This window comes from Arvicanthis niloticus, chromosome 6, assembly GCF_011762505.2.
Source record: "Arvicanthis niloticus isolate mArvNil1 chromosome 6, mArvNil1.pat.X, whole genome shotgun sequence".
NCBI classification, from domain to species: domain Eukaryota; kingdom Metazoa; phylum Chordata; class Mammalia; order Rodentia; family Muridae; genus Arvicanthis; species Arvicanthis niloticus.
The window spans coordinates 34,948,931-34,966,391 of NC_047663.1; the positions used below are offsets into that span (position 1 = coordinate 34,948,931).

The 17,461-nt window shown below is 39.3% G+C and overlaps 1 protein-coding gene across 4 annotated transcripts in view; it reads right to left on the minus strand.

Annotated features, from left to right (window-relative positions):
- Nucleotides 1-17,461, minus strand: part of Trim37 (tripartite motif containing 37) — a 136,007-nt gene that overhangs the window by 76,412 nt on the left and 42,134 nt on the right. For all 4 annotated transcript variants that reach the window (XM_034505959.2, XM_076936083.1, XM_034505957.2 and 1 more), the window contains 4 exons: nt 10,803-10,982; nt 6,971-7,085; nt 4,520-4,738; nt 3,082-3,218 (listed from right to left, as the gene is read on the minus strand). In XM_034505959.2, coding sequence (XP_034361850.2) covers nt 3,082-3,218; nt 4,520-4,738; nt 6,971-7,085; nt 10,803-10,982 — 651 coding nt within the window. The remainder of the gene's footprint in view (nt 1-3,081; nt 3,219-4,519; nt 4,739-6,970; nt 7,086-10,802; nt 10,983-17,461) is intronic.

Below are 17,461 nucleotides of genomic sequence, written 5' to 3' on the forward strand. Positions count from 1 at the left end.
TAAGATCAGCTCCCACTGTGACAGTGTACAGAATTCTGAAGCTTTACTATCAAATAAAACTGAAGAAAAATATTTTTAAAAAGCCACTTGAGACTCTGGAAATAAGGTAACTCCAACAATTAAGATCACGTATTTCGGGGCTGGAGAGATGGCTCAGCAGTAAAGAGCACTGACTGCTCTTCCAGAGGTCCTGAGTTCAATTCCCAGCAACCACATGGTGGCTTATATCCATCTGTAATGGGAACAGATGCTCTCTTCTGATGTGTCTGAAGACAGTGACAATGTATTCAAATATATAAAAATAAATTAATCTTCAAAAAAAAAAGACAACATGTGGTTCTCCTGTAGAGAACCACAGTTCAGTTCCCAGCACCCACATGACGATTGACAACCATCTATCTCTAACTCCAGTTCCGGAGATCCAATGCCCTCTTCTGTGGACACTGACCATCCATACAGTTCAAGGTCACACATGCAGGCAAAAAGGTCATAAAATAAATCTAGAAGAAAAAAAAAATAAAAAATAAAAGTACTTTGGAAATGTTCCTAAAGGTATAAAATATAAAATAAAAAAAGTATTTAAAATGGTAAGAAAGAACATAGGGCTCTTTTCTCTCAACATCCAGTTAGCTCAGTTCTGCGGCAGGAGAGAGAAATGTACCTTTGTTAGGGTGTTTTCAAAATTTTAATTAGAAATAGCTGAAAGTAGTTAATGGAGAACAGTCCAGATTACTTTATGTAGATAGTTGGTTTTCAAAAACGTAAGAAATTCACAGAATGTGACATTTAATGTTATTTATTCACTTGCTGTATTGACACGGCTGCTTCTGACAGTGTCCCTTGGATTCAAAGAAGAAACTGAATGTCAGTGGAGTTGCTCCAGTTGTGGCAAGACAGCCGCTAGGCAAGAATTGTCTCATTTCATCTACAGACAAACTACTTTCCAGCAAAAGGACAGAATTTACAGGTTAGGACAGCTTAGTTCTGCCGAGACAGAATAAGCTAGTCCTTAATATTCCTGTATCTCAAAGGTCTGTCAGATAATCCTGGGCCAGAAGGTTGATGACTGATGCTCCAACTTCCTGACATACAGGGGCTGTATTAGGTAGGCAGCTGTCTCTACAACTTGTCTCAGTTCTGAAAACTGTGTTAGGCTTCCTATATACTTTCAGTTAATATTAGTCATTCTTGGATTTCTGACAGGGTTGAAGACATAGCCAACCCAGGCTATTTACACTGAGAGAACAGGTTTGAGAGGATGATTTTCAGATGGCATACATCTAAAGCCAGGACATCAGTCAAGGTAGAATTATAAGTCTTTAAATTTGGGATAGATGACAATGTTCTATCTTAATGACAAAAAGGATGGACTGGGTTTTAGGTCTATCTTATACCTTTAATTTACAAAATGGTAATAGATGTGCTCAATTTATATTTTTAGAGAAGAGTTTTTCTTTTTCTTTCTTTTTTTTTTTTTTTAACAGAAAGGGTGATATGTGGCAGGGATTTTCCCTGCCCAATTACATTAAAATATTAGTGCAGAAAGTAGCCTGTGATTGGACAGGGAAAAGGGAGACAGAGCTAAAAGTTGGGGAGAGAGGGAGGGAGGGAGGGAGAAGGGAGAAAAAAAGAGAGAGAGACAAAGACAGAGACAGAGAGACAGACAGAGAGACAGACAGAGAGACAGAGAGAGAGGAAGGGAAGGAAGGAGGGAGAGAGGGAGGGAGAGGGTGAGAGAGTGAGAGTGAGCGCAACTTGGGGAGAAGGATCAAAATGGAGGACGGACAGGAAGAAGATCCTGATTCTCTGTGGTCTTACAGTCACAGGTAGCTAATTGGGATAACTTGTCTAGCCAAGGTGGACGGCTTGTATCATTATCATTTGTCTCTGAAATTATTGTGTAGGCATCTTGTGAATTGAGAATTTATTGTTATATAAATCTGACTGGTTAATTAAAAGCTGAGAGTTGCCAGCAGTAACATAGGAAGCCTTTCAGTCCTTTTTTGTATTATTTCCCGCAACATAGGTATGTTGCCCCTAGTCTAGGTTCAGATTCAGAGGGCTCTCCCCCTCCCTGCCTCCTCCCACTCCAAGGAATAAGGCTATAAAACAGTGCCAGAAAAACTTACAATAGGCAGCCTAGCCTAATCAGGTTTGGACCAGTGATGTAGCTTAGTCAGTAAAAGTCATTTACTGTGCAGCCCTGAAAATCTGATTTGGGGTTGAGATGGCTCAGCAGTTAAGAGCACTGACTGCTCTTTCAGAGGACCAGGTTTCAATTCCTAGCAACCACATGGCAGCTCACAACTGTCTGTAATTCCACTTCCAGGGGATCTGACACCCTCATACAGACAAGTGTGCAGGTAAAACACGAAGCACATAAAGTGAATTATAAAAAAAAAAATCATCCCTGAAACCCACAGTGGAAGTAAAACACTAACTCTCACAAGTTGAAGTTTGCCTATATTACATATACACATTTTTAAAAATTTGTAAAAACATATGTACATGCTGGGCAGTGGTGGTGCATGCCTTTAATCCCAGCACTTAGGAGGCAAAGGCAGGTGGATCTCTGAATTTGAGGCCAGTAGTCTACAGTGAGTTTCAAGAACAGCCAGGGCTACACAGAAAAACCCTGTCTCCAAAACCTCAAAAAATAAAAAATGTATTGAATTAATTTATTGAAATTAATGAATTTTAAAAAATATTTATCTTAAATATTTTACTGTATTTATGTCTGTGTACCACCTATGTGCCTAGTGCCCACAGAGTCCAGAAGAGAGCATCAGATTACAGATAGTTATTAGCCGCCATTGAATTGAATTGAATCAATGCCTGGAATTGAATCCAGGTCCTTTAGAAGAGCAGCCAGTATTCTTAATCATTGAGCCATCTCTCCTTGTTCAATAAAAATTATAAGTAAATAAAACAATGACAAAAACTCCTAGCTTAGCTTAGAAGGCCTAGTTTATATCTAGATTACATGTAAAAAACAAAGTGCTGAATATTTCCATATTTAACATAAACCAGTTACTACAGTTTCTAGTAATTCCTTCTTAGAAGTATTAACATGGAACTCACATGGTCTCCTCATCAATATCGTTTTCTTCCGTGTTGCTTGTTGCTGTAGAACTAGCAGAAGAGCTGCTACCATCAAGGTGGTTCACTTCATCTTCACCAACAAGATCCAGATCCAGATCTCCATCGGAGAGCTCATGCTACAACAAGACAAGACAAGATTTCCTGTCATTCCTTTTTTAGAATTATGGGTCAAGAGTCTTATATTGTAGTTCAGACTGGTCTTAATTTTCCTATCTCAGCCTGCTGAGAGCTAGAATGTAAAGCAAGCACCACCACACTTGGCTAAACAAGATTTTTATTCCAAACATTTCTACTCAGCTGGTCATTCCAGTAAAGACACTAAACAGAGTTTCATTTTCTGATCCTATGTTTATACCACTAAGTAGAGAAAAGTCACACAACCTTACTGACTGCCATTACTACTGTTTTATAGTTATCAATCTGAGCTGGGTCCTCAATGCCACAAGGAATAATTCACACATTCAAAGTCAGTTTCCAATAAGGTTCTCCTCACAAAGTAACTTCTTACACCTAGGTCACAGCTGTATCTCTGCACTTGAGAATTTGAGAAAGCAGAAGCCAGAAAGGTCATCCTTTGTCACATAGTAGTGTTCTGTAGCCCAAAGCCAGCTACAAAAACAAATCCATCTACCACTTAAGTCATGCCCGCCTACCCCCAGTCCTTTTCATCCTCATAGCCTCTCTATCCACCTGCACGGAACAACTCTCAGCTGCCTTATCTACAAGTTCTACCATTCATTTTACTTAAATGGCTAAGCATTTGTCACCTGTGGACATTGACACTTGAGTAGAAGCTAGGTGCCTCATGCTTGCAGAGGCTACCCTAGTTTACATATTGAATTCCAGGGTAGCCAGGGCTCAACTGTCTCAAAACACTTAGAGATTGATGACAGTAAATGCATTGACTTACTAAGGAAAGAAAATAGGCTTCAGACTAAAGCAATTGCACTTTGATAGATTGAGTAAAATGAAACATAAAACCCAAGTCTCCCATCTTAAAAGCAACAACTACAGAAAATCTACTCTGGACTCCTGATCTTAACTAAAAACAAACAAAATCCACTTAGTGAATTCTTATTACAGCTATTATTTGATTTGGCAATACTCAACCAACTCATAAGTCCTCTTACAAGCAGATACCTACCAGCTACAGTGAATGATAAAAAACAAACAAAAAAAAAAAAATTTTAAATCCACAATTTAAACAGTTTCTAGACTGTGTCAGAGTTTCAGAGGATGGTTTTCTATAATTAACTTTTAAAACTTTGCAATGCTGTATAAATATTACATTTATACAACATGTACACACCAATAATGAAAACTACTGGATAAGATTTGTAGGACAATGTTTTCCCCACATTTTATGCTGGAATCTATGATCCTACTGTACATATTACCAATCTAAATCTATTATTACATGATAGTCTTCATTCTGAATCTTCTCCTCCTCATCTTCATCTTCTTTGTTCTCTCTTACAGAAGCTGAAGTAGGACCACCTTCCAGAAGCATGTCAGAGCATGACCCAGCTTTCTTAGTTCGTGTCTCGGGAGTATCATCATTTTGGGGGCTAACATGATTATCTGGTGGTGACAGATCTCTGGATTTCTGAGTTCTGGATAGCTCAATAGTCAATCTCTTAAAATAAGAACAGTACAAATTGATATTAAATGTAAGAGGTGTCTCAATAGCAAAGTAAACAATGTTTACAGTTAAAAATTAGCTATAAACTAGGTGTAATAGCACATGTCATTAATCCCAGCACCCAGGTGGCAGAAGCTGGTGATCTCCAACCTGGTCTTCGAATTAAAAGAAAAAAGAAAAGGAAAAGAAGAGAAAAGAAAGAAGGAAGGAAGGAAGGGAAGGGGGAAGGGAAGGGGGAAGGGAAGGGAGGAAGGGAAGGGAAGAAGGAAAGGAAGATAAAATAAAGTGAATTATAAAAAAAAAAAATCATCCCTGAAACCCACAGTGGAAGTAAAACACTAACTCTCACAAGTTGAAGTTTGCCTATATTACATATACACATTTTTAAAAATTTGTAAAAACATATGTACATGCTGGGCAGTGGTGGTGCACGACTTTAATCCCAGCACTTAGGAGGCAAAGGAAGGAAAGGAAGGAAGGAAAGGAAGGAACGGAGAAGGGAAGGGGGAAGGGGGAAGGGAAGGGAGGAAGGGAAGGGGGAGGGAAGGGGAGAAGGAAGTGGGGAGGGAAGGGGGAAGGGAGGAAGGGAAGGGGGAAGGGAAGGGAAGGGAAGGGAAGGGAAGGGAAGGGAAGGGAAGGGAAGGGAAGGGAGGAAGGAGGGAAGGGAGGAAGGAAGGAAGGAAGGAAGGAAGGAAGGAAGGAAGGAAGGAAGAAAAAGAGAGAGAAAAGGGCAGCATAAAGTTGGAGTTGAAGAGACAGCTCAAGGGACATACAGAAGGTGGATTCTGGAGGAGACAAGCAAAACACAAGGGGTCTTGTCCATCCTGCTTGATCCAGCAGTACAACGCACAGGGAAGGAGATATGTAGGATTTGAGAATATGCTCACAGACATGAATCTCAGAAAGGGTAAGCACGTGTCACCTGTGGACACTGACACTTAGTGAGAGCTGGGTGCCTCATGCTTGTAGAGGCTAGCTTGGTCTACAATATTGAGTTCCACAGGGCAACCAGGGTTCTACTATCTCAAAACACTAGGGAAAAAACTAGATAGGAGAATAGTTTTTAAAAACCATTTCTTTGGGCTAGAAAGATAGCTCACTGGTTAAGAGCAATGCCTTCTCTTCCAGAGGTCCTGAGTTCAATTCCCAGCACCAGCATGGTGGCTCACAGCCATCTGTGATGTGATCTGATGCCCTCTTCTGTCATACAGGTACACATGTAAATAAAACACTCATATACATAAATAAGAAGTCTCCAGAAAACAATAGCAAACCATTTCTTTAATTCTCTCATTTTCTCCTGTCTTGTTTTTGAAATATGTTTATGACAGAGATAAACAATCTTTTGCATATCTAGTCTAAACTATACATACAGTTCACAAACTGTATAGAGAATGCAGGCAGAGTTTTGATCTGTTTTGTTTGATGGTGCTGAGAACCCAGGACTTTTGATTGTGAGGTAGACACTCAATTACTGAGCTATATGTCCGGCTCTAGTAGTTTTAAATCTATATTCACCCATATTTCTGAGCTTCATCTACTACAACTTTCATAATCCAAATCTCCCACTCCATCCAAAGTCCATATGGAGGGCCTCCAAAATGGCTCAGTGCAGAAGATCACTTGCCACCAGGCCTGACTACCTGAGTTCAATTCCTGAACCCACATAGTGGAAAGGAGAATAAACTCCCATAAGTTGTCCTCTGACATTTACATGTGAATCCCTTACATAATTTCAGTATTTCAAAATCAAAATTTATTAGCATTCTACTTATTATAGTATTCAATCAACAACATCAAGAATTCAAAGAAAGTATGACAACTTTCAATTATTTTACTTTTAATCTTTAAACTCAAGACAGCCTGTATAAGACAATCACCTTAGATACTGAGGGAAACAATGTTTACTTCAAACCAGAGTGGTACTGCACAATACAACTTTGCATAATAGTAATATTATATATCTACAGTATCTAGCACAAGTCCCTGAAATGAAGTCACTAGAACTAAGGAATAATAGTGTTGATTTTAATGAAATGAAGCTAATGTAGCTAAATGTGGCTACACAATTGAGTAGTGCAGAATCTAGAGGCTCAAAGGGTAGAGAAAAAGACAGTCAAAAGTCAAATTTTTACAATACTAAAATGGATAGCCAAAATCAAATTCAAAAAGGAGAAACCCAAAATAATAGGCTGTACTAAGCAAGAACAGATGTAATTGCCTTACCTCTTTAAGATTGTTTATTTGTTGAATATAACCAGTCTGTGCAGCTTCCAACTGAGTAATGTACCAGTGCTGATCCCGGCATTTTTGAAAAAATGTTGGTGAGCGCACCTGAAACCTTAAAAGAACAATTCTATGTGAAGAATAATACAAAAGGTGAATCTGTGCATTATATAAATTCTACAGTTCTCATTCAATTAAGGACCACTTCAGCCAAGGCTACACAGAGAAACTGTCTCAAAAAACAAACAAATAAACAAACAAACAAACAGGGACCACTTCAAATAAATTGTGAGTTTCTGTTCCCCATCACTGACATATATACTCATAAGTGAGAATGGCATACAGCTGTCTAAACTAAAAGTACACTCTTTTCTTTTATGTGCATGGGTGTTTTGCCTGTATATGTCTGTGTATCACATACATGCCTGGTGCTTGCAGAGGTGAGAAGAGGGTGTTAGGTCACCTAAGACTGGAGTTACAAATGGTTGTAAGCTATGTGGGTGCTAGGAATCAAGCCTGAGTCCTCTGGAAGAGCTGAGCCATCTCTTGAGCCTCAAAACTCTACTTTTCTAAAGATCACATTGTATATCTAGATTAAGCTGCCAAGTTAACCCACAAACCATAGATACTATATATGCTATAGTTCAAATATGATGATCCCAAGCTGGGAAACAAAGAGGATCATAACTACACAGGACTAATTAGGAAAACAACACTTTCCTATCCTTTTACCTAGTCAGGCTCCAGAAAAACATAGTTTAAGGGCTGGGTTTTCTCTCCCCCATACCAGCTTAATTTCACTTCCTTTTTATATTTTAAAAATTCACTTTTTTTTTTTTGAGGCAGCATCTCATTCAGTTTAGACTGGTCTAAAACATACAGTGATCTCCTAGACTCTCTAGTGCTAGTATTCATGTATGAGCCACCACTCAAGGTTCCTCAGATTCTGTACCCTTTGGGAAAATTCATATACTGGGTCAAACAACCAAAACTGCTTCACTAGGCTCAAAAGAGTTGTATGCTTCCAATAAATAGTATCTTTGCCCTCTCTAGATAGCCTATAATCAAAACTGCATATCAACAAAATAGCAAGTAAAAAGTATCTACATTAAATCCTATTAACTTGATAAATGTCTTTAATGTACCTGGATATTCATATTAAAAAAAAAAAAAAAAAAAAAAAAAAAACTTCTTATTAAGCCACGTGATTGTGGCAAATGCCTTTAATCCCAGCACTCAGGCAGAGGTAGGCGGATCTTTGTGAGTTTGAGGCCAGCCTGGTCTATAGAGAAATAGCTGAGAGGAGTGAACAGACAACAGTCCAGGTTACCTTACATGGATAGTTGGTTTTCAAAACATCAGAAGTCCATAGAATTGACGCTACAAATATTTATGTATTAATGTCCATTCTGATTAGAGACCTGTCTGCTCCTGACAGCTTCCTGTTGTGGATTCTAAGAAGAAATTGAGCATCCTTGGAGTTACTCCAGTTGTGTGGTGACAGCCACTAGGCAAGAATTGCCTCTCTCCATCTACAGACAAATTACTGTCCAGAAAAGGACACACATGCAGAATAGTCGACTGATTATATCTGCCTAGACAGAGTAATCAGCCCTTAATAATCCTGCATCACTAAGGTCTGTCAGATGATCCTGGGCCAGAAGGCCGAAGATTTGATGCTCCAACGTTCGGTAGTATAGGGGCTTTTCAGGTGTTCAGCAGTCTCTATAAATTGGCTAAGTTTTAGAAGCTATGCTTAGTGCTTCTCATAACTTCAGTTAACTCAGTCATTCTGGATTTCTGATGGGGTTGAAGACCTATAGTCTCATAGCCAATCCTGGCTATTTACTTTGAGAGAAAAGATCTGAGTAGATGGTTTTCAGCTGACATTCATTCTAAAGCCAAAAAAGCCAGGATCAAAAGTAAGTGTTTTAGTTAGAAGAGATGACTGAGGTTTTGGTTAGTCAACAAAATGATGGATTGGGTATTAGGACTATCTTGTACCTCACTGGTACAATTAGGAATAAGTATGCTCTAATTGTATTTTGAGAGAAAAGTTCTACTTTAACAGGAAGAGTGATATGTAGGAGGAGCTAAGTGGGAAGGAGTACTGAGAGGAAGAGATGGAGCAAGGAGAGAAGATGAAGAAGAGGAGAAGCTAAGTGATGGGGGGGGGCATGGAGGCAGATATTCACATGTCTCCACCAAAGATAGTTTTTATATCTAGGTTGGGTATTGGGTTACGCTTCTGATTGAGCATTACCAAACTTATAGATCCTTTGATTAACATTTTAAAAAAATCGTATAAAAGCAAAAAGGAAAGGGGGGGGGATGGGACAGGGGTGTTCTAGGGAGGGGAAATGTGGAAAGGGGATGGCATCTTAAATGTAAATAAAATATAAAATAAAATTAGAAAACAACAACAACAACAAAAAAAGTCCTGACAAATCTTAAATTACCTAGGTAGACACGCATAGCCTTCAACTCCTGATCCTCCTAATCTACCACCTAAACTCTGGGATTACAAGTGTGAACCACCACATTTTTGTTTCCATATTTCTAACATGATTTTACAAGAAACTGAAATATATTCTTTAAAAGCTTGAAAAGTCAGTCACTAAAATATTACACTGTCAAATACAGAGATAAAAAAACAAAAAACAAAACACCTACATAATGCCCTCACTAATCAATCCATTCTTAGATATCCTCAGTACTCAGATTTAGGTGGCACAATCCATGCACAGGCTGAAGGCAATTTCATCAGTATTCTTATTGGCACAGTATCCCTCTGATTGTGATTCTTTTTTTCTATTTTCACTCTCCACCTCCCAAGATAGGGTTTCTGTGTGTAGCCCTGGCTGTCCTGGAACTCATTCTGCAGAACCAGGCTGGCCTCAACTCAAAATTTCAGACTTTGGATTTTTAGTTAGGTATGCTCAACCTATAAGCTACCTGTAAAAAATTATTATTATTGTTATTGTGTTGTTGTTGTTGTTATTTTTGTAGACAAGGTCTCTTGTAACCCATACTGGCTTTAAACTTGTTATGTTGCCTAGACTGGTCTTGAACTCCAGCCTTTCTGGCTCTACAGCTCAAATACCAGGATTACAGGCATGAGGCATCACATCTGGCAATATATTTTTTTAATGGAATCAATGACTAGGTATCAAACCATTTTCTCACTTTTATTATTCATCCAACTACATGGAATTCCTGAAATAAAAGATATAGTTAGTGTGAATTTCAATACTTATTTTGTTAAATGAAAACTTGAAATACAGTTTTGATGATATTATTTCTCTTATAAGTTGTTGGGCCTTGGACGAGGTAACTCCATTTAACCTGTTACCTTCAGTCAAGTAGGGCACAGGTAGAGGGCGTGATTAACAAGTCTCTACCTCCAGAGATTTAAATATTAATGAATTATCAAAAGGCCAGGGGCGTAGCTAATTAAGTTATTCCCTCCCCTTTTTCCTTCCCTATAAAATGAGAGTCCCCTGGCCTTTGGCAGGGGAAGCGCGTACCAGTTGTGTCCATTCACCATGCCATGAACAATAAAAGCTTTGGAAAACCGGACTCCACATGTCCATGGTCTCTCCGCCTGATTCCCAGCTTTTGGAACCCTGGAACCTTGCCGATGCAGCCGCCGGCCCGCCCACCAACAGCTGCGAGAATGTGGGATCCTCCGCTGGCTGGCGTTGTGGGAAGCCCTGATGCCGGACCGCCCTGAGACTCTGCTGCCAGACTCCCTCCCCCCCCCCCCCCCCCCCCCCCCGCCCTCGAGATTTCTTCCCCACAATAAGTCATAGTATCAAATATCTCAAACTACCTTAAAATCACTGTATCATTTTGTCGGTTCAAGTACCCTTCGTTTGCAAGTAAGTCCAAACGGAAAAATCTATTGTAGCCCCAGCACTCTCCAACTTCAAAGTCAGATGCAAATTCTCGAATGATATTTTTAGTAGGATCGTTGCAGGACTGGTGAACCATTTCTACACGATATTCATACCTAAAAAAAAAAAAAAAAAAAAAATGCAGAAACTATTATTAGTACAATCACAAAAGTAAAAATAATTATATGAAAATAAATGTTACTCCAGCTAAATTACTTTCAAAAAGATATCATTTATAGAAACAGCAGTATTTCAAACTGGCTACACCATGACAAAAGCAACTTGGGGGAGGGAGGAGTTTCTTTGGCTTACACTTCCACATCACAGTTCATCACTGAAGGGAGTCAGGACAGGAACTCAAGCAGAACTGGAATCTGGAGGCAGGGGTTGATGCAGAGGCCACGGAAGGGTGCTGCTTACTGTCTTGCTCCTCATGACTTGCTCTTATAGCACCCAGGACTATTAGCCTAGGGATGGCACCACCCACAACAGGCTGGGCCCTCCCCCATCAATCACTAAGTAATTGCCCTACAGGCTTGACGATAGCCCAACCTTATGGAGGCATTTTCTCAATTGAGGCTCCTTCTGCTTCAACTATGTCAACAAAACAACTAGCTAGCACACTCAGTAAATACTACTTGAAAACAAATCCCAAAATGTCTCATATAGAAATTTTACTCATTACATACATGTTTATGCTCACGCACCTTGAGAAAGTGAATAAAACTTAAAAAAAAATATGAAATGTTTCTATAGACCCTCACAGAGAACTCAGATTTACTAGACTGGTATCTAGATTGCTACATCGTGATTGATGTTTTTATTCTGTATTTTAACAGTTAAACTACCCCACTGCTAAACTTTTAACTGCAAAATTGATTGGCATTTCAACATTTAATGGAAGAGGATTCTGAACCCACTCTGCTTCCTGAAATGTTAAGTCAATTAACAAACTGTATTTATCAGAATAGAAGACTACATGAAAGTATTTAGAAAATGTCAAACACATACACTCATACAAATTCCAATCTTTTCTAAACATATTACCATGAACATATTACATTATCAATGATAAGTTATTAACATTTCTAAAACAATGTAAACTTCAAATTCCTGAAAAAGGGGCCAGGAGGTATAGTGCAGTAATAAGAGCCCCAAATCCTGGACTCAGTATCTTGTTCAAAATAAATACATGAATTGAAGTCCTAACATCTGTTTGGTAATAAAAGTATCAAGCTGAATCCAGTGACAAAGACAATAAATATTATAGATGGAAAAAAAATCAAAGACAGAAATAAAAATCCTCCTTCACCCCAAGGCAGAGACAGAGAAAAAGATGGTTGTATGAAACTGAGGATCAGGTAACCAGCTTTGTGGCACAACATAGAATAAAATAAATGGGTAATTAAGAGATGAACTAGTCAAAGAACAGAGCCAAAACTATTGTTTTGTTTCCCAGATCTCACAAAGTGACATGAGACAACCATCAGCTGAGAGTTGTCCTGACCACATACTATAAATAGAAAGTTATAAATCTTTCCTGTCTCTAACTTTTGGTACAAATGAAATATTGACCTGAATCAGGTCATTCTTCAGTGACAGGGGACCTGAGAAAGATGAGAAAGTCTGGGATCAGGGTCTTGTAAACTGGTCGATCACGTGGAGCAAGTTTATGAAGACACACTCAGGTGCAGTAGCACATGCCTTAACCCCAGTACTCGGGAACAGAGGCAGACGGATCTCTGTGAGTTTGAGGCCAACATGATTTACACATAGGTCAACTAAGGCTGTGCTGAGAGACACTGTCTCAAAATAAACCAACAAAGGAAGTAAAAGAAAAAAGAAGTGTATACAGTTTACAGGGGAAAAACAGGATAGAATCAGCAGAAAGTTTTCATACAGTGTTGCAGAAAAGCTACAAAGGATTATCAAGTGGGACTGATAACTCCAGTCTCTACAGAGGGAAAAGCCAGGGTCCCAGGAAGAGAACATTTCAGGCCCTGGCCCCAGTCTCAGACTGGACATGTGCCCCTGAGAAAGACTTGGCTTGGCATGGTGCCCAACAAAATATAGGTCATAATGTCATTCTCTTGTAACTCTAAGATATTAGTTGCTAATTTCAATTGATTTTCTTCATTTATTCCATGGTTTGTTTTTTCTCTATTGGTATATCTGCCTTTGTATATTTTACATTAATAGATTCCTTTGTAATTGTTCTCTGTCCTAATTCCAGGATGCAGTTAAACTGCTGGGTTTTTCACAAAAGCCTTCCTCAGAGCTCTATCCTGTGCCCCATTTATTAGAAGTTTCTCTCCTGTGGTTGATAGAAACAGGGGTTGTGCTCTTTGAAAGCATCAACTTCTCACCATGTCTCTTATCCTTTCATAAGATTCACTCCCCAACCTTCTCTTTCTTCAGTTTCCTCCTATCTAAGTCCTGATTAGAACTCTGCAGCCTTGTTTATGATAGCCAGAAGCTGGAAACAACCCAGAAGTCCCACAACAGAAGAATGAATACAGAAAATATGGTTCATTTACACAATGGAATACTACTCAGCTACTAAGAATGAAGATACCCTGAATTTTGTAAGCAAATGGATGGAACTAGAAAATATCATCCTGAGCGAGGTAACTCAGACACAAAAGAACATGCATGGCATGTACTCATTAATTAGTTGCTATTAGCCAAAAAAAAAAAAAAAAAAAAAAGTACACAATACCCAGGATACAATCCATAGAACTCAAAAAGGTTAGCAAGCTGAAGGGGCCAAGTGAGGATGCCTCAATTCCACTTGTGAGAAGAAATCAGTCACAGGAGGGGTAGAGAGGGAGGGACCTGGGTGGGAAAGGGAACAGGGAGGGGAGATGGGGAACATGATCAGGTACTGGATGGGGGAGGGGAACAGGACTGAAGCCCTGAGGGTCAGCAGAAAGAAAGGAAACAGGCAACCTCAGGAGGTAGGAGATGGGGGAACCCTCCCAGAATGTACCAGAGATCTGAGAGGTAGGAGACTTTCAGGACTCAAAGGGAGGAACCTTAATGAAATGCCCTACAGTGGGGGGTGGGAACTTGTAGAGCCCACCTCCAGGACAAAGACAGGGCATCAAGTGAGGGATGGGGTTGCCATCCCATAGTCAAAAATTATAACCCATAATTGTTTCTGTCAGAAAGAACTGCAGGAACAAAAATGAAAAAGAGCCTGAGGAAAAAGAGGTTCCCAAATTGGGATCTAGCTCAAAGGGAGGCCCCAAGGCCTGACACTATTACTAAGGCTATGGTGTGTTCACAAAAAGGAGCCTATCATAACTGCCCTCTGAAAGACCCAACAAGCAGCTGAAAGAGTCACAGATATTTACACCCAACCAATGGACAGAAGCTGCTGACCCCTGTGGTTGAATTAGAAAAAAGATGGAAAAAGCTGAGGAGGAGGGCAAACCTGTAGGAAGACCAGCAGTCTCAACTAATATGGACCCCAAGATCTCTCAGACACTGGGCCACCAACCAGGCAGCATACACCAGCTTATATGAGGCCCCCAACACATATACAGCAGAGGACTGCCGGATCTGGACTCACTCAGAGAAGATGTACCTAACCCTCAAGAGACTGGAGGCCCCAGGGGGTATGAAGGTCTGGTGGGGGTGGGGGTAAAGATTAAATAAAATTAAAAAGAAAAAAAGAACTCTGCTGAATACAAAACAGGATTCTAATATACATCTCTGGATTTCTGTCTGCAGCCTTCTTAGGTATCCTATCCAATGGTTTGTTGGTATTCCTGGACTGATTCCACCTCACTTCCTCTATCACCATTATACCACAAAAACTATCTTGACTTTAAGGGAGAACAATCACAGAGTTAATCTGAGTGTTTCTTATCTTGGAAAAATTGCCTTCACTGGCTACTTCATCTAGAAAATGTTTCATGTTATAACAGAAAGTGTGCATCTTATCCTTACTATTCCATTTTTAGCTTTAAACAAATGGTCCATACCAAACCAACACATTCTATTCTAATGTACTAGTGTAAAAATAAATATTACAAATTCCAGCAGGTGATGGTGGCACACCATCTTTAATCCCAGAGCTCAGGAAGCTGAGGCTTGTGGATCTCTGAGTTCGAGCCAGCCTGGTCTACAAAGTAAGTTCCAGGACAGCCAGGGCTACACAGAGAAACCCTGTCTCAAAAATTCAAGTGTCTCTGTGTGTGTGTGTGTGTGTGTACATATACACATATATAGAAAATTTCTTATCACAGATATATATATATATATATATATATATATATATATATATATATATATGTATAAAAAATTATTGGGTCTAGATATGGTGGAACACACTTGCAATTCCAGTATTTAAGGACTCAGTGGTCCTCAAGCTTCCTAATGCTGCTACCTTTTAATATAGTTCCTCATGTTTTGGTGGCCCTGATAATAAAATTATTTTCGTTGCTACTTCATAACTGTAATTTTGCTACTATTACAAATTGCAATGTACTTATTTATGGAGATAGAGGTTTACCACAATGGTTTCAACCCAATGGTTAAGTACCAATGCTCAAAAGGCTGAGAGTTTAAATCAAGGACATTTTTGGTTACCTGGTTAAAAAAAAATCCATCTCCTAAGGCTTCACACTGCCCACCCCACCCCTGATAATTTATAGGCAACCAGTGCCTGCTGGGTGAGGGAGAGACATTTTTCAGTGGAGTAGCTGTAAATAAGCTCCTACCCATGTTCTTCCAAAGTAGCCCTAATTACAACTCACCGGACTACAAAAAGAAAAAGGACATCAAAGGAAAATGGGGACTACCTGGAAATAAAAAGGAACTCAGTGCTGGAAGAGGGGATAATAGAGAATGAATATAATAAAACTATATACATGCATAAAAACACTATAATGAAGTTGGACATGTTGCTGCATGCTTTAAATCTCAGCACTATGGGCAGCAGATGCAAATCGATCCAGGCCAGCCAGGGCTACATAGTCAGACCCTGGAGAAGTAGTTTTGGAAGTTAAAAGCATGCTCCTCTTCTTGAGGAGGTGTGGGTTCAATTCTCAGCACCCACATAAGTACTTACAACCATCTATAACTCCAGTATTAAGGGATTCAACGCCATCCTCTGGCCTCTGTAGGCACCAGGAATGCATATGGAACACAGGCATACAAGTAAAACACTCATACACATGAAGTTAAAAAGAAAAGAAGAGGAAAAAAAAACAGGCAGTGGTGCCATGCATCTTAATCCCAGAACTGGGAAGGAAGAGGCAGGCAGATCTCTTCAAGTTTGAGGCCAGCTTGGTCTACAGAGTGAGTTCCAGGACAACCAGGTCTGTTACACAGAGAAACAAACAAACACAACAAAAAACAAAAACAAACAAAATAGCCCAGCTTAATCCCAGCACTCAGGAGTTCACACACAGCCTGGTCTACATAACGAGCTCCAGATCAGCCAAGAGCAAGACCCTGTCTTAAAAAAGAGAAAAACAAAAACCACAATTTAATAATTATGTATTATTAATATGTGTAATGTATACTAGTAAAAATATTAAGACTTAAAAAGCCTAAGAATAAATAAACACAATTAAAAAAACCATACTATTTAGTTTTATAAGTTAAAGAAAATATACTATCCTATGAAGTCACTTTAGAAATTACACCTTCTAGGGCTGGAGAGATGGCTCAGTGGTTAAGAGCATTGACTGCTTCCCCAGAGGTCCTGAGTTCAATTCCCAGGAACCACATGGTGGCTCACAACCATCTGTAATGGGATCTGATGCCCTCTTCAAATAGCTACAGTGTACTCATATAAATAAAATAAATAAATCTTTAAAATAAGTTTTACCTTCTAAACAAAATACAAGCTGGTAGCTGTCAGAGGCTACTAGACAATGACGTTTTGTGTGCGCACAGGTGTGCTCACCTGCATGTGGAAGGAAGAGGACAAGCTGAAGTTTTCCTAAAGCACTGCCTATCTTATTAAAGACAAGGTCTCTCATTGTCCAGGGAGCCCTAGGGATCTACCTATCTCTACTGCTGCAGAACTGAGGTTCTAAGCATGTACCTCAAGTCCACTTCCTTACAAATGCTCTAGGGAGCATACTCAGTAAGTGCTTATTAGCTCAGCTGCCTCCTCAGCCCCTTTCACAGGGTATTTTCATGAAATCATGAAAATGTTCTGAAATTCAGTGTCAATGACAGTTGTAGAACCCTATGAATTTATTTAAAAACCACTGAACTACACACTTTTAAATAGCTCTCTATTTTGTTAATGTTTAAAAAGAAAAACCTAAGAGCAGGCAAGCTATAAATCTTAGCAGCTATATGGAGGAGACGCCATCCACATGGTGCTAGGCAACCACATGACAGAGAGGGCACAGAATAAGAAAGAATAAGGAAAGGCCTGATGGATTAGGGAAAACATGCTTACATCAGAAGAGAAAAGCGGGGAGGGGAGGCTTTTCTAAGTAATTCAGAAAAGTGAGAAAACTTACTAAATTGTACAACTTTTAATAGATGGGGTTTTAAGGTACTTGGTACTTGAATTATACCTTATTTGTTTAAAAAATTCTCAACTAAATGTGTTCAAATTTTGTGA